The sequence below is a fragment of the Aythya fuligula genome, chromosome Z (assembly GCF_009819795.1).
Source record: "Aythya fuligula isolate bAytFul2 chromosome Z, bAytFul2.pri, whole genome shotgun sequence".
Lineage (NCBI taxonomy): Eukaryota > Metazoa > Chordata > Aves > Anseriformes > Anatidae > Aythya > Aythya fuligula.
Window position 1 is genome coordinate 38366523 of NC_045593.1, and position 22238 is coordinate 38388760.

General features: G+C 38.7%; 1 protein-coding gene across 1 annotated transcript; it reads right to left on the reverse strand.

Annotated features, from left to right (window-relative positions):
• Positions 1-3681: 3681 nt before the first annotated feature.
• Positions 3682-22002, reverse strand: OSTF1 (osteoclast stimulating factor 1). The gene is made up of 10 exons (XM_032206377.1): positions 21963-22002; positions 12725-12771; positions 12143-12193; positions 11996-12059; positions 8835-8888; positions 8285-8392; positions 7798-7847; positions 7608-7686; positions 7030-7128; positions 3682-4239 (listed from the first exon to the last, which is right to left on the reverse strand). The coding sequence occupies exons 1-10, from the start codon at positions 21997-21999 to the stop codon at positions 4181-4183; spliced, it is 648 nt and encodes a 215-aa protein (XP_032062268.1). The 5' UTR covers positions 22000-22002; the 3' UTR covers positions 3682-4180.
• Between the last annotated feature and the right edge of the window lie 236 nt (positions 22003-22238).

A 22238-nucleotide genomic window follows, 5' to 3' on the forward strand; every position in this document is an offset into this window, starting at 1 on the left:
GGAGACGCTGCAGCTTGGTACCTTGTATCTGTTTCTCTACCACCAGTTCAAGTTCTGCCCCAGTACGTGTAAGATTTTGTTTTTCTGAATGGCTTTTCTACTATGTTTAGTCTTGTTTTAAGCTACTCTACTCGTAAAATATGGCTTTAAAAAAAATCTGCTCAGCAAATGAGCATACAAGATTTTATATCGTATTGATATCAAATGATTTTCTTTTGAAACATCCTGCTATCCTGTTTCAGATTAAACCATTTCTACTCATCTCTGTCTCCCAAGATCAAAGTATAGTACAGCTAACATTGTCCTCAAGCACGTAATTCAGTTTATTTCTGTTTTAGGAAGCACTGGAACCACAGCCTGTTACTTCTTACTCTACTCCATAGATGTCTTCCATTTCAATGGCTTCATTAGAAGACAGCAACTGAAGACAAATCTTTAATTCAGTGGTGTATGCTGCACACTCAAAACCACCTGACTTAGCAGCATTTAACTGAAATGATAACAAGGTCAAGATAACTCAACTTTAAGCAGTCTTTGCTCCTTGATATAAAATCCAAGCAGAAGAAGCACCGTGTTGTCTTTACAAATTAGCATAAATTAGGGATAGGGAGGGCCTAAAACTGAAGAGGGTATTAGGCAATGGGCCACTGAAGTGCAATTATTTAATGTGACTTTAATTATTTTAAGCAAATTACATTTCACGGAGTAGCTTGGGTTGAAAGGGATCTTGAAGATCATCTCATTCCAACCCCCCCCTGCTGTAGGCAGGGATGCCACCCACTGGATCAGGTTGCCCAAAGCCCCATCCAACCTGGCTGTGAACAACACCAGGGACTTCCTGGGGCATTCACATCTTCTCTGAGAAACCTGTTTCAGTGCCTCACCACCCTCTGAGTGACAAATTTCCTCTTAATAATCCAAATTTCCCCTTTTAGTTTAAGACCATTGCCCCTTGTCCTAACATTATCTAGCTGAGCCCTTCCCCATCTTACCCCTTTAAGTATTGAACACATTTTTTCACATCTGAAGTTAAGGCCAGATTGGCAACAACTGTATATCTGTGGATGCTGATGAGACAGAGCCAATTAAAACCAGATTAAGATCTTGCCATGTTCAAGTTTATACCAGCTGCCACTGCAATGGGAAGTTTGAGAGCTGAATTCAAGTAAGGTGTTTTTTCTTCTTTAGCGACACAGTGTAATAACTTGAAGATTATCCACATGGAGTGATTGCCTAAGAACTATACCAAGGACAGTTACAAAAATGTCCCATCGTCCTTTCTACAAAACAGGTATTAAGCATTTGCTTGTTCTTGAAGCAGACAGACAATGTACTGTTTTGGCTGGAAAAATCCCTAAATAAATCAGAATAATTTCTGTCCCCAGAGAGTACAGCATTTCTAACTTGAACTCAGCTGTTTTTCAATAGGAAGGCACATGCCATTCAGCCAACAGAAGGGCACACATCATTCAGCCAAAAGTACACAGAATAATGTCCTTCAATGTCCACGTAGGTGACACCAGGAGCTCAGCAATTATCACTTTACCATTCTTCTTGAAAAATTACTTTTCACAAACCTGCATCCAGCTGTCATTGGAGACTCTTAAATTTGTCCAAGTGCCTGCAGTGGTACTTTGGAGAAAAATGGAGTAAGTGTATTTGTATAAATGGTAAAATAGAATATCATCTTACTCTGGCTGTAAATCTCCATCTAGCTATATGAGTTTTGCTTAAAACAAGCCAAACCAAAAGAAAAACAAACAAACAAACAACTTAACTCCTATCTAGGCAAGAAGTCATTTATTGCCTGAATTTTTCACAGTGATTTATATCTTACACAGTGAGGAGGAAGATGCATGAGGAAAAATGAAGTTTTGAAAAATTAGCAGTAATTTTCATCACAGAAATTGATTAAAGCATTAAGCTGCCTTGTGATGCATTTCCCCTTCAGGACATTCCAGTAACAACTTAACAGGAATACTTCAGGGGCCCAACTTGTGTTTCTGTCACCAGTATTCCCTTGCAGCACCTAGACTTGCCTGTAGAATACAAGTTGACAAGAGCCAGTCTTCTGGCAGCCATTAATTCCACAAACGTGAGTATAACCTAACTTTTTTTAATTCAAAGCTGCAATTAACGTTCAGGATGTTGAACCTATGGCATCAGAAGACATCAGATTAGAGTTATTAATACAAACTCTGCCACAAAACTTTGATAGGCAAACAGTAATCTTGGGGAAAAGCCATTCTCTCCATGTTCCATGGCACCCTGTGAGCTTCATTTATGCAGGAAACAAGACTCGTTTAACAGACATACGAACCACCTTCTTTCTCTAGCTTCTTTGTACAGCTCTTTTGCTTGCACTGTGAAATTGCATGATGTTAATCAACAGCATTCAGAACAACACATGGGCTGAATGTGTTAAGTTTGAGCTAGTAAAAATATCTAGCCGATAAAATGTGAGGCAGGACAGTCTCTGCCTCTCAACTCTGCCTCTGAGTCACTCTCAACAACTGTTTTAATGAAAGATGGGAGAGAAAAACTTGGTGGCTTTGCTTTTTCTTCTCTCTCCCCCTCACCAGGATTTTCACTTTTAGTTCACACAAAATAAAGTACCATTGTTCAGCTGATCACAGCATTTTACAGGGCTAGAACACTTGTTCTACAGGTTTATTGTTTAAACAGTTCAGAATAGAAATGTTTTGACTCTTCAAATTCTTCTTTTGAGACCAGGTCACTAACAGCAGAGGAAACTATCTGCAGATTTGTGCAATGCCTCAGTCTTGCATTGTTCTGGTAAATCTAAAGCTGCCTTCTTTGGAAGGCATTCATTTGAAAACCTTTATCTGTATTTAGTTCTTTCCAGGATAATAAAAATACGAGTATCTGGTTCAATGGTCTAGAGCTACTTTTAATCTCTAAAATTCCAATTTTCATTTTTACCCTACCTTTCACAATTATTATTATTATTATTTTTAATTATCACAGACTATTTCATATTGGACTGAATCTGTCAAAGTTGCTAACAGCAAATTTAGCCAAAAAATTTAAAAAGTAAGACTGTATCACAAATACTTGCCAAACTCTCCTACCGTCACAAGTACTCCTCAGTAGGGTATAGTCTTTGGCTGAAACTATTTCAGCAATCTGAATGAAATATTTCTTTAACTCTGCAGGAAAGCTTGAAAGTGGCTCAAATTCTTAGCCGTCTTTAATTCACAGGAAGAAACCACACATTTTAAAAATGTTTATTCACACACCTCTTTCAAAGATATACATCTTTTCCCTCATTCCTTCAAAAACAGTCAAGCTTTGAGGTAATTTAGGACAAATATAAGAACACTTAAAAAATAAAAGCAAGAGATCAGTAAAAAAAATGTAGGCAGGATAAATAGAAAAATATTCAGCCTTCTTTTCACTATGAATTGTTTCAATAGAATGCATTTCAAAAGCAAAATAATCAAGTCACTAAGTCCAAAATTAAGTGTATTTCTGAAGCAAAACTGACTTAAGCAATTATTTCACCTGAGTTTATATTTCAGGGATTGGGCCCACAGCAGTAGAGAAGAAAAAGCATCCAGGGACAGATCCAGATCCTACTACCCCTTACACTGAGAGAGATGAATAGGGAATTAAAAAAAAAAAAAAAAAAACAAGCAACAACAACAAAACACTCCTAGGCTCAAGCCTCCAAAACCGTATGTTGTTGTACTGGCTCCACATGGAGCTCTATAGCAGCATCTGCATTCACGCCTGTCAGCCAGTACTGACGCTGCCAGTATTATCTTGCTGCACAATGGAACCTGTACCCAGGGGTACTTTGGGGAATGTTAGCAATGGTGTCCTGCTGTCCCAGAGGGACCTTTCAAATTTGAGGATTGTATTCCAGAGATGCAAGGCACTTGCTGGGAAGGCCTGAGATGAAAACTGTGAGTTCAAAAGACTGTCCCCTCTGCCCATTCAAGAGATAAGAAAGGAAAGGCTAAGCCACGCATCCCCTGTCAGATAATTCCAAAGGAACTCTGACTTATAATGTGGCATCTTCTGATACACATGAAGATTGCTCCCTTGGAAAGCTATATTGGAAGACTGCAATACTTTAAGTAAGATAATTTTACAGTTTTAGAGATACGCTTTGGAAATAGCATAGGTTACAGTTCTTCAGGCTGAATGAAAAAAGCTAATCGGAGTCTTCATCATCGAGGTATTCCTCCGCATTACTTAATGTTCGGACTGTACCTAGAAAAAAAGCAAAAAAGATCTCTTTTAGCCTGGGATAAAAATCAGACAAAAAAAAAAAAAAAAAGATTTGCAATGCTTGTAAATCAGTATCTGAGAAAACTGATTTCTGTATCATTCTGGGATGCTAGCACTATACAGATGCTGGGACTGAAGATCTGGATTGCAAAGGTAGGGCTAAGCCAGTCACATCTCATATGTATGTAATGTAGTCTGTCCTCAGTGACCCTCAGGAGCCACCTCCTGGCTTGTTAGGAGCTGTACAGCAGAGATGGAACGCTCTAGTTGTATTTTCTGTATATGTTAACTTCAAATCAAAAAGGAAAGGAGGGCTGCACTGGCAGAAGAGTTTATGTAATTTTCTTCCAAGTGCTTAGATGGCTACAATTCTCCACTTAAAATCGAACACACTCCATCATTGTCTTCTCTTTCCTCACCTACATTTTTTCCTAAGCAAGCATTTCTTAGATCTACTTTATGAGCTTATGCTTTTGAAAAAATGGTAAGTGGAACACAGGAGTACTGAAGTGCAGTACCACCTGGAGAACTACATCTATCTTTGGGACTAAACAAAGATAAACTGCAAAGGCTTTCTGTAATAAATAATTATTTTCCAGCAGATTTTCAAATATACAGTAACATATATCGTATATAATGTATAATATTCTGTACTACTGGGAGCAAAGAATCATAAGATCCTAGTCATAATTTTGCAATAATATATTTAATTATTAATATCAAGTGCAGACTTATGTAACGCACAGAAATAATCACCATGCTATACCAGACTTCTAGAATAAAAACGAGTAAATTTAAACTGACCTGCTGTATCATTTTGATAAAAGAAATATATGAAAGTTTTTTCTCTTTAGTAGGAAAAGAAAAGGAAGGAAAGAAACAAGAAACAGTAGAGCCCTGTGCTCAAGGGACCATGCTTTAGGAAAGGACAGATTCTGTCTTCTCAAAAGCAAAAGCGACACAATCTTTTTGCATTCGTATGGCGCAATTTTAATAACTCTCATTTCTTAGAATATACTTCAATAGTTGTGACATGTACACATGAATCTGTGTGTAAAAACGTAAAGCAAAATTGGACATTTAACTTGTGGAAGTTAAATGTAAGTAACCTTCCTTGGAGAAAACAAAACGTTTTATAGACAGACTGTGATATAAGCCATATCTGGTCCATATAAATAGGAACAAATTTGAAAATGGGGACAGGAAGACCACTGAAATAGGACTGAGCTTCTGAAAAAGAAACATATTTTAACTGAGAGATACTTGAAATACTGAAATGTAGAATCCAGTCATAGAAAAAAAGGAATGAATACAAATGACCAAGAAAATAGAGCAAACAAGAACAGACTAGCAGTATCACATAGGTTATAAATGACCAAATTTACAGAGAAAAACAAGCAAGGAAGCTAATATTGAACCTGCAGTTAAAAAACTAACATCGGCTCTCATATCAAGACAAACAAGAAAACTGTGCGAGAGTATCAGAGCCTGGCAACAGATGACGTGACTAAGGATGAAAAATTAGTCAGCTGTGAAACAAAATAATTTAGGAGTGAAGCAAATGAACCAAAAGTAGGTAAAGTTTCTAGAGCCACAAAATGAAATATTAATATAATTATCTGGGACATTAGAACAGAAGATAGTCCCATACGAGGTGTCTAAACAAGACAGGAAAAAAAATAAGTCGTTCTAACAGGGATTAGATAACATTAGGAAAAAAAAAAAACAACAACACATATTGAAACAGAGGAAAGTCTGCCCCTGGTTACAACTGTTTTCTTCAGAGCCAAAATTGAGAGAAATAGTTTGTCAACATTTTCTAGGAAATCTGGGTATTACCTCTATGAAAAAGCTGATCAGTATTTTTGCTGCAACTGATCATCATTCTTCAAAGCTACTGTCAGATGTTCCATCATTTAACTCCCACAACTGCGTATTACCCACAAATAATTCCTTCTGTTCCCATGTTTTCCATGCTAGCCCTTCAACAGTACAGTTGCTAGACTGCATTCCATTGGTACAAGTTGTCACTGCCTGTGTCATTAAGACATTTCTCATCTTACATGTATGTGTAATTCACTTAGGGTTTCCACACAAATTTCAGCATCCTGAAAGTCACAGGTGATGTTGCTTATGTGACGCTGAACAATTCAGTATTTGTTCACTTTTGTAAAATGTCCTTTTTACCTCCCAGAAGCCTTTGTACACAGACATTGGGCTGTTAGGAAAGAAGAACACAAGTGCGAGGCAGAGAGACTATTTTGATAAATACCTGAAATCATTCTTTCTTTATTCCTCCATTGAACATCACTTAGAAAGACATAGGAGTAAAAAGTTGTAAAAGCAGCAAGACAAAAACAAACAAACAAACCAAACAAACAGAAAAAAAAAGGAGCTTCTGCAGATATTGATTTAGTTTAGAAGAACAGAGAAAACATGCCACACTGCTTTATTCTCACACCCTGTTCCTTGTAGTATACTGCTCCTAAAGGAAGTTTCCATCCTCACTTTTCTTCTGAATAGCCCTTACTGTTTCCACAAATTCCTTTGCCTCTTGCTAAGTAGGATGGCATTTCGTGTGGAGTCAACTACACTGGATGTGATGAACCACAGGCCTATCACACCTCTGCTGAACCACCTCATTCAAACAAACCCTTCCAAAGAACACTCTTAGCTCCAGAGTGATTATGACTAACAACATCTTGATACTCAGCTGAAATAGTGTGTCCTCCAAAGAGGAAAAAATTATCTGAAGAACAAAATTATAGATACCTGCACTCTGTTTCTTCTTAAGCAGTGAAGCACAAGCTGCATTGGTTGCCATGTCTAAAGCCAGTTTCTTCTCGTTGTTCTTCAGATCTGTTCTTGCCCCTTTATAACACAAAATTTCCACTATTAATCACTGTCCCAGGTATGCCTTGAACAATGACATTAAGTAAGACATGAGTTTCAGTAGCATGGGTAAAACAGCTCAGAATAATGGACAAGGAAATCTTATCTATGGACTGATCTGAAGTAGACTAAAAGATATGGATGAGCTTCCAAAAGCTACAGCTGGCTAGGGAAATTGCTGTCTGCTCTCCCTTTCCAAGAAGGAAACGGAACTGCTGTTCTGGGGTTAAGTGCCTAATTTTGTCCACATAGCAGGATGAAATTTAATTTAAGCAGGTGACGTGTCTACTTTCTAAACAGCTGCCAGAATTTTCTGTAAGGCATATAAAGTCATGGCAGGTAAGCTGGCTAGAGATTGTACCTGGGTTATAGGAAAAAAGTTTAAATATACACATTAATAAAAATTCAGGAAGCTCGTCTGCCACACAGGTTGTTGAAATCTTGGTGAAGATCTTTACCCTTTGCCAGCAGCATCTCTACAATATCTGCATAACCTTTCCATGCAGCAGCATGCAAAGCTGTGTCTCCCAATTTGTTCTGTGGAGTTAGAGGGAAAAGCAACAGGATTAAAATACAGAAAAAAAAAAAACCTTTCAGCCTGTACCAAGGACAAATAAAATCAGATCTGTAGTGTAAGGGTCCTCCTACCTGTTGGTTTAACTCTAGGTTTGCTTGGGTAAACAGAACATCCACTATATCTGCAAAGAACAGGAAAAAAAGAGTTTACTGGAAACAAAATGGTCTTATTTACATTCATAGTACAGATTTTAGTTAAGATGCAAGGAAAGAGAGATCTAATCAGCTAATGAAAATCTCTAACAGCCAGAACATGTTCAGGAAACAACCAGTCACCAGTCACTACAACAAAATAAGCAACACTTTTTTTGTCTGTCCTTCCCGCTCCACTTCTACCAGTTACAGTGATTAGAAAGCCCACTTCAACAGCAACATCAAAACACATAGCATTTGACAGACCTGAACTTCCCTTATAGCTTTAACTTCTCTTAAAAAAAAAAATAATATATGTATATATATGTACATATATATAAAATCCTTGCTTTATTATTTAGCAATCTATCTAACAAGCAAATCAAGAAAATCAGAGGACAGTTATCTCCAATGAATTCTCCCATACCTTTGTGGCCTCCGTGGCATGCCCAGTACAGAGCTGTGTTTCCAGCTTTGTCTAAGCCATTGACCCCAACTCGGTTATCCAAACATTCTCTCAACCAGCTTAGATTGCCTGAAAAACAATTCTGTTTTACTGATTTGTTTTTTCTTTTAAAAGCTAATAGAAACATTACTTGGTTCTTTATGAAAACCGCCAGTCCTGCCATGAACATACAAGGAGAAAAAGTTATCAGAAACAACTATAATTTGTAAAACAACCTGTCCAACTCATAGCAAACATCTCTTCCTCCTTCTCAGGAGACCTTCAGGTCCCTGCACAGCTAAATGGATGACACCAACTTCTTCTGCTGTATATACAATCATGTCACAGAGAGTGGCAATTTTCCCAGACTGTAAACCAGCTTCTGAAAGCTGCTGAACTTCAGCAAGTAACTATCTTGACAGTTCAAGATATCAGATAAACAAAACAGACAGGGTAACTTCATTCTAAATACATTATTTTAACACAAAACAGTCTTTTAGCATTACACAACTAAAATCCAAGTCACACTTACCTCGCTTGGCAGCTTCATGCAATGGATTATCAATAGATTCAGCTTGCTCGGCCACTGAAATGAAACAGACAGTACATTCTAACTACATCTGAAACTGAAGAGATACTTGATTTCTGTACAGAAATAAAACTTGCTATTTGTTCTACAGGAGACAGTAATACATATTTGATTCACATATGAAAGGGGACTTGTGCCTGATGGACTAGTCAGATACACTTCAATTTCTTATGTATGGTAAAGCAATTCAGAAAAGCGCTTGTAAAAACTTCAAAGCACAGCACTGAGTTGATCAGAGGTTGCAAGGCATTAGGTATCTGGTAATATTTTATCTCAGTTGTTACTTGCCTTTCCACAATTGGAATGTTCCTAAGTAACTGCATGTGACTAGGCTTTCAACCTACAGCTTGCCTTCTGTAGTTATAAGTGAATTATTTCCAAGGGGTCTCTGAAAGATAGCTAAGAAAACCCACTGTCAACAGACTTACAACTTATTTAACAGAGGTTTTTATTTTCCCTGGAAAACTTACAGGAGATCTGCAAATCATAACTGCAGAAGCAATGAATATAGCAGTAAGCAGATTCAAGTTGAGGCTTCTGTAGGTCTTTGCTTCATCTCACAAGCTTTAGGTTTTACTAGAGAAGAGAAGCCAACAAGTTCCTGGTCACTGTGCTGTTGCAACAGAAAAAAAGAAACTGAACAGCACTGTGGAACAGCTGGAAGTGCAGCTGTGATTTGGCAACTCCTTTTTTTTTTTAGTAGTTTTTAGGTGAAAAAGCTTGTTACTACTATGCAAACGGATAAATACAATCTGAGATGAGTAGACTCCCTATGTCCTTGCTCTACAGCTTGTTACCCTAGGCAGGGAGAATATAAGAGTATGTTTCTCAGATCCAACTGCTACTACAATCAGATGCAATGCAGGCAAATATATTTCAATTATCAGAAACAGAAGTCTGAAGATTGTCATAACGTATTCTTATTTCATGTTTCTCTAACCGTGAATAAAATAGAACTGCTAGATTCCAGTACTTCAGGTTCCAAAAGTTTGTGCCAGCAGTGAACAGAATCCTGAAGTAGAGCAGAAGTGGACAGCCATCACATTAGCAGAATGCCCTAGTGATATTTGGTAGTGCTTGTAATGCACAGCAGAAAGCATTAACTTTCATAAAGCATAACACTCTCTCAGAAACCTAAAAATAATTTTGTCCTTATAAAACTGTCAGAAGTTCAGTAATAAGTATTTTTAATGCAGATAACACTTGCTCATAACTCTAGCTTCATCAGCTTTTCTATTCAGACATGTTCCTTCAAGCCCAGCAAGTGGAGTACAAGACCCCACCAGAGACTCAGCAGTTTCACGCCTGTCTCCACCTTCCTCAAAAAGGTTGCTGAAGCACACGAGGAGGTATCACTGTTTCAGTAGTTAAGACTAAAAACCTAGGCAGACCTAATCGTGATGACCAGCGGAAGCAAATTTATGAAGATTTTGTATGTCTAAATTGGAAAACATGTTCCTAGCACTCTTCATTCTTAGGTTCTACATAGGTTTCTGTTCTGCTTACACATGAAATTTTGCAAAAGCATGCGCACAGACATATCCTTCTGGCCTAAAATCAGAGCGGTTGAGGTTGGAAGGGTCCTCTGAAAGTCATCTAGTCCCGTGCCCCTACTCAGGTAAAGCCACCCAGAGCAGGTTGCCCAGGACCATGTCCAGACAGCTTTTGAAGACTGCCAAGGAAGAAGACCACACCACTTCTTCATAGGAGAGGTGCTCCAGTCCCTTCATCTTTATGGCCCTTCACTGTGTTCGCTCCAGTAACTCCATGTCCCTTTTGTACAGGGGAGCTGAGAACTACACACAGTACTCCAGGTACAGACTCACCAATGCTGATGAAAGCTTAATGCTGCTCGGATAATTTTTGCAGTGAAAGACTGGAAGCAAGTTCTCCAAATTGATAGTTGCTGCTTTTATTTTAAATACAGCACACTTCAATGTCCAAAAGAAATTTGAGTGCAGGTAAGCACCTTTAAACTACTCTTGTATATAACAGCAATCATCTCTGGCAGGAATAGTCATTCTAGAAGTCACAAAGTTTTTCTGCAAGTGAAATTGTACACTATGGTCTCAATAACTGCACTGTAGTCCTCTACTCATATAATTCTACTAAGTACAGTTCAGGGTGGGGAACCATATAGCATTGCTACCATGTCTCCTAGTGAAGAAGGGACAACACAGAGCAACCACACAGTTACCAAAATACTAACAGTTCTGATGCAACCTGTCACGTGACTCTGCTACTCTGCCTACATTTCCTGGGTGGACTTGGAAGAATTGTGCTGTGATTACCATACTCATGGCTTTTCAAAATGATTTTAGTTGAATGTGAAAAAGCAATTTCTATTCTGTCAAAACAGGTATGTTTAATGTTGGTGCAATCAAGAAACATTTCCTTCTGTGGCTGAATAGGTTCATTAAAAACCAACAAATGTCAAACAAAACAGCCCTATTTCTTCAGCAGAGTAAAAAAAAGACAAAAAAGCAAAGGATATCTACAGAACTGCTCATCTGCTTTAGACTCCTGTCCACATACAGTATTTACTTAACATTTCAACTATTGATAATCTATCTGTCTAAGAAGCCACCCAGAAGCTCTGCCAGCTTCTCGAGCTCCAAGTTATGAAAGGACTTGTGTCCATCATTAGATTTATTTAAAAACAAACAAACAAAAAAAAAAAACACCTCAAACCAAAAGCAATATGCAAACGGAAAGAATACATCTAAGACACTGCTACTAAGATCTTAAAAGTTGGAATACATTCACTAAGGATATCAAAAATGTAAGCCCATGAGTTGCGTGCATCCTATAGAATCCTCCCTTATATCCATGTGTTCTTCCTCTCAAAACTAAGAACATCTCCTGCTGTTACATGCACACTTAGAAACAAATACTTGGCAAACTCACAGCCTGTACACTGCTGATGAATAGTGATATTCATAGTGTAAGTGATATTGCAGAAGTATTCCAAAATACCCTGGCAGAGTACTGTTAAATGCCAATATTGTTAACAGTGTCTGAAAGAAAGTGTATCAGTAATTTTCATTTGGCCATTTCCTTTGATTGTGAATGATCTTATCAAATGAAATTATTCTAGACATTACCATAGTTGCTTGGAATTAGTCCAGTTCTCCCTTTGCAAGTTCCTTTCCACCAGTTTGTATCACTCTGAAGAGAAAGGAGAAAAGAGTTTATAAGGGATATACTGCATCTCAGAAGTATATAGTCTGTACGGGATGTGTCAGACTCACCATGTCTGAGATGTAAATGATATCTCCTTCTTCAAAGTACAGTTCATCTGGCTTAAAAAAATAATTAAAATAAAAGTAAGGGTAAACAGAAATCTGGGTGTGTATAATTAAGTAAAATAAATACCTGTAAAAAGCAGAGTCTATTCAGTATTTCTTTCAAAATGACCATAGTTCTAATTCTGTAGGTACTAGACAACTGCCTGACAGTCTGATACTGTAGTTTGACTTGCCTGCAGCTAACTTTTTGGATCTGTCATCTTCCTGACTGCTAAAGAAAGACTGTGGTCTTTCCAACTGAACACTGTGCAACAAAAGCAGTGTAATATATCTTGTTTGTTAACTTCTTCCCCTTTCTTGGCTGGTCACAGTTCATCAACTCTCTCAGTTCTCTCTCAATTATCCTTGTTGCCTTTGGAAGAAAAGAAAAGTCATGTTTAAGAACCAGTACCCATCAACACACGTTTTCAATGAAAAAGTAGTACAGCAAGTCTGATAGTCCAATCCTAGCAGAACTAAAGAAATCTTATTATAGAAAAGTTTTAAAAGAAGCCCCTCCAAATCCCAAAATCTGGATATACTTACTGTTCTGGGTTCAAACGTATACAGGGCTCTGAACACTTTAACCTGCCCTAAAAAAATATTAAAAAAATAAAAATTATTAATACCATGCTTTCTAAACACTGCATACACATACAGCCCCCAAATCCAAGTAAATTCCTTTTCTTAACCCTTAAAACTGCTTGCTGAATGAGTTTGTGGTACGAATTTTTATCAATGAAAGTAATGATGAAAACACTGAACCAAGCAGCGTGATTCTGAAGGAAATGGGTCAACTGACCAGTCCTACACATCTAACAGTCTTCATGGCTAACCATGTAAATCAACTTAAGTATTGTCACTGGTTTCTGAGATAAATTGCAGTTTCAATCATTTACTCACCCATATACTTGTGTTTTTTTTTTGTTGTTGTTGTTGTTTTTTTTAAATAATGTCAAATTCTACAGAATTAAGGAAGGAATAAAGAAACAAAGCAATGACTGATGTCTGTCCTATGCTCTCATACTTGCAGTCATTATTAATCAAAAAAATAACACAATGGCACAAAAATCATTGAAGGACTTGAAGTAAAATGATCATGGTCAGCAAGTCCTATTTATGTAATGTACAACTTATAAGGTATTCTGCTTACATGCTTAAAATAACCTAGTGTTTATAATTCCACTGAGTAAGCAATGTTTATTTTAATAGGGCAGTTTTAAGAGACTCTTATAGCAGCATCCAGGCCCGGAAAACGTAACTTTAGCACAGAGAGGCAGAAATTTAACTACATTAACTGCAAGAGAAGCATCCCTGTAAACATTTAAAAATATTCAATCTAGGTGTATTTCGAGCATACAAAGCAAAAGGTATAAGATGGGTTCAGGAGAAGAAACACGTACATTCTATAATTTTATTAATTGAACTGCTGAAATATACTGAGCTGGATGGAAAAATATACACACATTTGTTTGCTTTTAAATATCACAACTATGTAAGTAAGCCACACTGTACTGCAGGTTCTTAAATTATATTTCACGTTATGCAGACTAACTTATAATCAAAGCAGTTCTTTGGTTCATTAAGACAATGCACTACTTAGAAAAGGCTATTTATATTTTCTGTCACTGATGAATTTACTGCCAAAGATTCACACTGTACAACAAAGTGTGGTTACACAGACTCTTGCACAGTATATTAAGGTGTAAATTATGTGGAAAGAATTGAGCAACAAGAGAGTAAGTTTCCCTACCTCTTAAGAATAACCCCTTATCCTTCTCTAAAGAAGAGGAGGCAAAAAATGTCTCGAGATACTTTCTTAATAGAGGTACTCTTTCTGACCGCAAATAGCCTACTGACGGGAGTTTTAGAGTTTAAGCATTTTGGCTAACTTAAGGGCTTTAGAAATCTCAGTCTAAATACATATATATGCTGACAGGCTTGAGAAAGAGGGATGGTACTCAACTGTATAAGCTGCCATATTGATCAGTCTGCCATTTTGATCGATATCCTGAAGTCTTGGAGTAGCTTTTGAAAGACATCTTCAAATACCTCTAGATGTTCTTGGGCAAGAGCCATAGCACAGTCTATGTTTATATGGGGGCATCTATCAATGTGTAACTGCTATGCAAAACATTTATCTAGTACTCTCTATTAAGCTTTTTTTTATGTCTAAGTACATGTAATGATATATCCATAAAATTGAACTGTTAACTTTCTTAATTACCAAACGTATGCAGACACTGAAAATACTATTTTTCTTCCAGTTTGTAGCTATATCCCATGCTTCTCCCAGACATTTTTTTTTCTCCTTGAGTAATACCATTAGAATTCTCTCTCACACAGCAGCCATTACTTAGACATAATGGGTTCAACACTTTACAGACCCACACTCCAGAAACTAACTACCTGTACTGTGGCAGCAGCTAAAAAGAATGAAACCCCTATTCATTACATGGATTGAAATGATGAAAACAAAACAAGCAAACAATAATGTGTCATAGACGCAAGTGCTTCAGAATTAAGTGTCCAAACTGTGACTAGTAGTCAATAAAAAAAAAAAAAAAAAAAAAAAAACACACATATGGAGAAAGAACAAGGGATGACAAACCAGGATGGGTAACATAAAGGGGTGGGTGGTACAGAATACTGTTCCTTATCTAAGACTTTTTCTTGAATAGATGGCAGTAAAATGCACAAAAGGACTGCACACTATATACTTTGATGACTTTAAGCATCAAACACTACTTTTCAAGGTTCTACTTAAGTAAAAGGAGAAACTGGAAACCAAAAGGGAAGAATAACAAATAATAAAGCAGAAATGATAAGATGGCAGAAGATAGAGAAAAGCAAGAAATATAGATCTTTGTACAGCATGCATTTCCAGTAATAATGTACTACATGCATACCCAGAGTTTAACAGTTTTCTAGAACTGGGGAGGTTTTAGAAAATGTAAATACTGAAGCTGATAAAAGCACTGTTGAAATGTTTTTTAAACTAAAGGTAATTTGTTTTCTGTTTATGTTTTATTCTATACAATAGAAATACAGAGTTACTTCCCCAAATGTTTATTCATGGCTTCACAGCACAGCACATTCCTGAACATTTCCCTCTGATGAAGTACAGATCTGCATCTACAAAACAGTAAGTCTGGTAAACTTTAGTTTTACAGTACTTCATATGGAGTTAAACACTACTTACTACTGGCATTTTCAAATTATCTTTTAAGTATTTATTGATAAACAGATGTTAAGCCTGTTTACATTGCTGCATTTAAGAGCAAAGAACAATATGATTTTAGCACTTCACAGGGTAAATTTTCTTTTCTCCCAGAGATTAATTAAATCTCATAAATTAATGAGATTTAAAACAACAAAACATAGGGACTCAAGGGGCATATTAAACTAGTGCCCCCATTCTGGAAATACCAATAACCTGTTTTTTACTAGGCACACGACTAGCCACAATCACTTGAATACAAGTACTTTTATCTAGCAATGCACATCCCTAGGCTTGCATACAAAATTACATCTTTTCCTGGCTAGTGTCCTCTGGAATAAGCACAAAATTAGAAAGTGCTTGAGGACCTGCTGTGCTCCTCTTTACTACTCTCCTTTCACTAACCACTTTGTAAGATTCCGGTAGGATGGAGACGATGGTTATTAGCACTGATTTAGATTTGCTTAAGTAGACTGGCTGCACCTCCTGAACGGGTATTTCTAGAACAAAATAACCAAAATGCAAAAGACACATCTACTTTCTTATTTTATTTTATTTTTGAGGTCTCAAGGTATCAGGCTAAGATTAACAACTTTGTTATCAGCATAACTAACAAAGGCAGTATCACTTCTGAAAATAAAAAATAGAAGCACAGTGCAGAGATATCTCACAGTAACTGCAGGGACAAATCTGAACAGTCCTTTTCAGTTCCGTACTTCAGCCACAAGTCTGCCTTTTCCCTTTTCACAGGATTTTTATTAAACATCTATAATACAACTATCTGACAAAAAAGGATAATTTATACACACACCACACAGTCAAGTGAACTCAGCATACAAAACACCCACGTCACAATTTAACAAACCCTCACCCAGCAGCAGGACAAGGTGAGTCAACCTAAATTCCTCTGAATTCTTTCTGATAATTTCTCCTACAGAATGCTTTCATCAAGAAAGGGAACAGGCAACTCAGATTCCTCTTAACAGTTGAGTAACAAATAACACTCATGAAAGGAAAGAAACTGTGGTACTAAACAGTAACAACAGTTTAAAAATGCAGCTTCTGATATATACTGAACTACACAAGACCTCTACTGGGTTTTCCAATACAAAGTTTAAAAAAAAAAAAAAAGTTTTTTTTCAAAGGACTAGAAACTTTGTTTCCTAACAATTTTGATTTTAATTGCAGTATCATTAATAGAAAGTTGTTTTCAAAGAAGTGCTAAGTGTTTTTGCAACAAATTTAGTTGCAGCAGATTTAGTTTCTCTCAGTAATGTTCCCCCCCCCCCCCACTTCCCTTCTGTCCTTTTACACCAGCTTCTCAATGCTGTTACAGACACCAGCATTAAAATTCCACTCAACTTGCACCTAAAGCATTTTCTGCTTTCCTCTTATTTGCTTTCACCTGTGAAAGAAAGAAAAGAGACTGATTCTTGCATGGCATTATTTATTTAGCCATCTCAGTGAGGCCAAACTTCTAGCACTAAAGGGGAGGGAAAACAACTTTGTTAGTCAATTTGTATTACTTATTCAGCAAAAACAAACAAACAAACAAAACTAACAATAACAAAAAACACACAGCACGACACCTTCCTGGATGTGAGAGCCATTTATTTTAGTTAAAATAATCATGATTATAAGCCAATCAAGGCTTGGCTCCAGTGAACCAATACAGGTCTTTTGCTAGAATTTTACATCCTCGTTCTCCTGCCAGAGACAGACACAATCAAATTTCACTGAATGATCCAAACAACATTTTACAAATCAGATATTGGTCACGATGGAGCATCTTTTCATCGACTACATTTAGAGTGAGTAGCACTAGACTACCATAAAAATCAGAGTAATTAACTTTCTTTAGATAAAGACTCCCTGGATATCACAGCGCACTGTTACAGTGCCTGTAACAGAGGGAATGGGATACTCTCCGCACTGCGGACCCTGGTCTTCTACACACAAATTAGAAAACTTCAAGTCCATCAACTTCCATAAGAGTTCAAACTAATTCTTGGCTAACTGTCACCAGCCATTAGGCAGCGACCATCCTCCAAGGCTGCACAGACAAAGCTGAGAATAAGGGAGAGTCTAGCAGAAATTTGATTAACAACAACTAATTTCAATCCCCACCTGTAACAATTTGACCAAAAAGAGAAAGTATGAATAAGCTCCAGGGTAGGGAGAAAAAGGACAGGTTCAAGGGCCTATGCAAGTTTCAGAGTCTCCTCCCAGAACACAAATTGTGCATTTTGATGCACATTCAGATGATTTTCTCTGAAGCATGCAAGACATCTTCTGCCTCACAGATGATGTGCTGTCACAAACAGTTGGTGCTTTCTCAGTGTTGATTTAGGACCCTACAAAGGAATTACACAGCCTGGCAACAGCAGCAATTGGAAGCCACGATGCTTTTTGTAAGAGCTGGCATTATGGGAAAACTATAGATCAGGATCATTTGTGATATGCTTGCACTTCACTTTAACAAGGAAAGTAATGCTTGTGTTATGATAATGCATGCGTCTTTGGAAGCATGCTGTTTTCTTAGAAGGACATTAAGGGCAGATGGAAACTTTCCTCCCCTGACTTTTCAGGAACAGGAAAATAAGGTGCTGTTACACTCAGACGTTCAAGAAGGATTAAAGAGTGGGAATATGTTTTACAGGACTGCTGCTTGAAATCTGGCATTTTGCTCAAAGATTTTTGCATAGAGACACAACTGAGTACAATACAACATTTAAGGACCACTTTAAGACAGACAAAAAGTAGAGGTATCAGTGTTTAGAGAGCCATCTTCCACTTTTAAATAGCGCTCTGTTAGAAAAGTGAACAAGGGCACACAAATGGGAGGGGGGAAGGGCAGGGGGGCATTAATCCAGCAAAAAAGACTGGGACTCTGTTTAGGGATACACAGAAATGAATCCAAAGGACAGACTGGTACCAGCATAGATGACAAAGTGGGGTAGCCCAGCAACAACCATGGACTGCACCCATCAATAACTGGAGCAGAAAGAACAAACAGCGTTTGTTTACAGAAAATCAGAATTAAGAATATTCTCAGTGAAGATATATGTGGACACTTTGTGTTTGATGCATACAATTTCATAAATTAATTTTGACCAGCAGTTTGATGTTTTAATCTTCCTCTTCTTAGCAGTTTAATTTTCCAAATACAGAGAATGCCTTCACTTGCAGGAAGCCTGTTTGTAGCCCCAGCAAGCCGCTTGCAGTAAATGGAGGGTCCGGGGTCAGAAACGGAAATTTAGCATTCATGTTGGTGCTGTTTAATAGTTGTGCTAATGTCCGCCCCACAGCCTCCCACTTTCAAGCTCGAGGCTAAGGCACAGCTCCCCACACTCACATGCTCACCTCTCCCTAGCTGACAGAAACCTTTCAGTGACTACAAAAGGGATCAGTTTGAGCCATCTGGCTGTCAAGACCTTAGCGTACCACTCAGGGTATATTTTCTGCTTCTGTGACTCCTGTAAGTGCCACAGCTCCTACTTCATCTCAGTAACATGAAAAGTACTTGACTGTGGTTCAAACTAAATATTTATATTCAAAATTCTATTTTTAACTGTGAAAGCTACTAGTGGCTGCGAAGGCAACAGACCTACTTTAAGGCAGTGAGCCGTTCTGTTACATATGTTATGTTTCCTTCTGCCTCCCTTCCTCTCAATTGGAATCATTTTAAATTGTAATTTCCTTGGGACAAAATCCTGTCTTTCTCTGTAAAATGTAAGTATTATGTGGACTCTGTGGCAGGATCAATAAATCTTACCTTATCGGGATAGTAAGAAAATAAGGAAGATTTCTTTAAAAATATTAACATAACATTTTCAGGTCCCGAAAAGATGTTGCTGCACGAAGTGTAAGGCTCAAGTCAAAAAAGTGTAATCACAGAACACTGTTTAAGGAAAAAACTAGCACAAGTCAATACAGCTTGTCAGGTTCAAAGGATTTATTAAGTAGTTTTTGTAAATAGAATCAACATCAGACACAGAATGTTTAAGAGGTTAATGAACTCTAAAAAGAATAATGTAGTTTGAGACATCAATAGAGCTTTTGAAAGACGGAGGAGAAATCCTACCCTTGCGTAGTGAAGGAAAGCTAGAAGAAAGCTTCAACTATTCTCAGCTCCCACTCCACTCTTTTGTATCTCCAGTGGCAGGTCTAAATAGAAAAACAGGCCTGAAAGCAAGAATGGTATGAAGAGCCTCAGCAGAAAAGCAAAGTGAGGAGATGGCTTCTTTGAAAGCTGGATTGTTTTAAAGGAAAAAGTCACAAAACGATAAAAATTAGAAGCTTCCTAAAGCCACTAAAAACAACCACAGCCCCTTACTCAAAGGTTAACCACAGTTGCCAAAATATAGCTCAAGAGCTGACAAATGTATCAGACAACTGTCTAAAATCTAAAATGACAAAACCCCCTCTTCACAAAGAAATCCAATGCACTGCTCATGCAGCAGGATTATTAGAAGTGAAGAGTATTTGATCAGGTAAAAATCTCTCATGTACAGAAGAAAACCACATTTAATGCTGTAATTAGTATTCTTCCCTTAGCACGTCCTGTTTTGCACATTTTCAAAGCACTGTCTGGCCTTCCAGCTGTAATCTCCAACAGCCCCATGATGAACACTCTCACTGTTTTAGAAATGAGTATTTCACTACACATACTTCTCTACCACTGGCTGCATCTCCCTCCATTTCTACCTAGTTTGCAGTTTTTCCTATTTAAAAAATAAATAAATAAATAAATTTGTAGAGAACTGCAGCAGCCGAAGTCTTGTTTTCTATCTGTCTTGAATTGTAACTATTCAGTGGCAAGGCAAGCAGGTTTGATGTCCTCTGAGACAGGCTACATATCAGGTTACAGTCTGGATACCTAATAATAACGAAGAAAAATTAACAGCCTCATCAAATGCACTGAGAAAACATTCCATCATCTGCAGCCTAGAAGTTGCTAACAGATACATCAATTTGTATCAAAAGCTACAGGAATTGTTTCACAACATGCAGCCCCTATATTTATGTCTTTAAGTTGCTACATTTTAATGCCTATAACCCCAAGAGATCCAATGACAGTATTAAAAACATAACTGGTATTCTACACAGAAAGAAGCCAGCTGTACAAAATATTTTGAAGTAAACTAGAAGACAGTCTCTTCCTGCCTTGGAATTACATTAACACAATAGCCTCACTTTCTCTTTTCAAAAAGAAGACGTTTTTCAAAAAGACTTTCATTAATCGACCCTGAGAACAACTACTAAGAAAGCCTTATTCTCTTCCTCTTTCTTCTTCTGCCATTTATTTCTACCCATTTCCTTTTGCTGTGTCAAGCAATCATGTGGTAAACCAGATCAGCAAGTTCATTGTAATATAAGAATAACCTAACAAGAAAGTGTTCTGTAGTGTCGGAACACCAATCCAGCTTGCCCCATCACTAAACAGAATGGAAAAGGGATATGGTGCAGGTACAGAGAACCTCACCTTCTGATGGCAGCCTGCATTTTATCAGATCAGTCGTACCACAAAACTGCATCGCAGTAAACTCGTGAAGAATGCCCAACATTAGACATAAAACGCCGGAGTTAGCCTTGTAGCTCTGGGAGGTTAAATAGTTTGATTCCTGAAATTCCTTAAGAATCTTAACTTTAACCCATCTTTCTGCAAATCGACACTGAGTTACCCACTCTAGATTTTTTTTTTTTTTTTGTACATATTTGGCTGTTAAAATAACACCACACCCTTTCAGAAGCCCACAGATTTCCTCATACAGGTTTTCAATAGCAGACCACAAGGGCCATACTTCTAGTACTGCCTTATTTTCCCCGTGGGCAAGGTCAGTTTTGAAAGATGCTTAGCAGATTAAAGAGCAGAGGAAATTCCCCCAAGGGTGGAACTCCGCATTCAGGGAGCTTTCACAGATTTTGCTTCTGCAGGTAGGTAGATAGATGGGTTAAGTGTCCTAAACCGGTGTTGCACTTCCTCTAAACGAATTCAAAAGTTACAAGCTGTTCAAGTGTTTGGTTAGGCTCGAGGTATTTTTGGAAAGCGTTAAGAAGAAAGCTAAACCTAATGGCTTAAATTTTGACAGAGGAGCGTGTACGTTGACCCGCAGGAAGACATCTTTACGCTAAGTTTGAAAACTACGCCACTTCTAATCATTCTTTTCAGCACGTTTTTAGAAGGAAAAAGAAAAAGAAAGATGTGCTTTTATGTGTTGTTTTTTTGTCAGGCCGTGGAAGCTAACTCTCCGCGACAGGGGCCCGGGGCAAGAGCTCCGCCTCAGGGCGCTGGCAGGGGAGTAGGGGCGGGCGGCGGGGGCTCCCCGCGGGGCTGCTCCCGAGCCTCGGCCGCGGGGCTCGCCCCGCACCGCCTCCCTGACGGCTTCCCGGCCAGCGGGGGCCTGACGGGGCCTTCTGGAAGCTTCCCCGGCGCCGCGGCGCCCAGCCGAGGAAGAGGAAGGCAGCGGGAGGGCGGCTCGGCCCCGCGCCCCCCTCCGCGGGGCTCCGTCAGCCGGCACCCGGCTGCTCCGCGGGCCGCCGGGACCCTCCCTCGCGCCTTACCTGGCTTGGCCGGCTTGGGCGGCGGCGGCTTGGACATGGCTGCGGGCGGCGGGGCGAGCCCTCTGCGGGCTCCCGGCGGCGGCGGCGGCGGCGGCGGACGAGGAAGGCGAGGACGGGGAGCGGGAGGAGGAAGGAGGGAGGGGGGGAGGGCGGCGGCGATGGGCGTGTGCAGCGCCCGTGCCGTGCGCAGCGCCCCCTAGCGGCGGCCGCGTGGTGCCGTGCGCAGCCACCCCCTGCGCGCCGAGGCCCCGCCCCTCCTGGCTCGCCCCCGTCGCC

What these genes read in the sequence shown, in the direction of transcription:
- OSTF1 (XM_032206377.1), bottom strand. Translation starts at nt 21,999, where the DNA reads ATGTCCAAGCCGCCGCCGCCCAAGCCGGCCAAGCCAG. An exon ending in ACTAATTCCAAGCAACTATG is followed by an intron (nt 8,889 to 11,995) that starts GTAATGTCTAGA and finishes GTTTCATTTCAG; the next exon opens with TGGCCGAGCAAGCTGAATCT. An exon ending in GCATGAAGCTGCCAAGCGAG is followed by an intron (nt 8,393 to 8,834) that starts GTAAGTGTGACT and finishes ATTGTTTTTCAG; the next exon opens with GCAATCTAAGCTGGTTGAGA.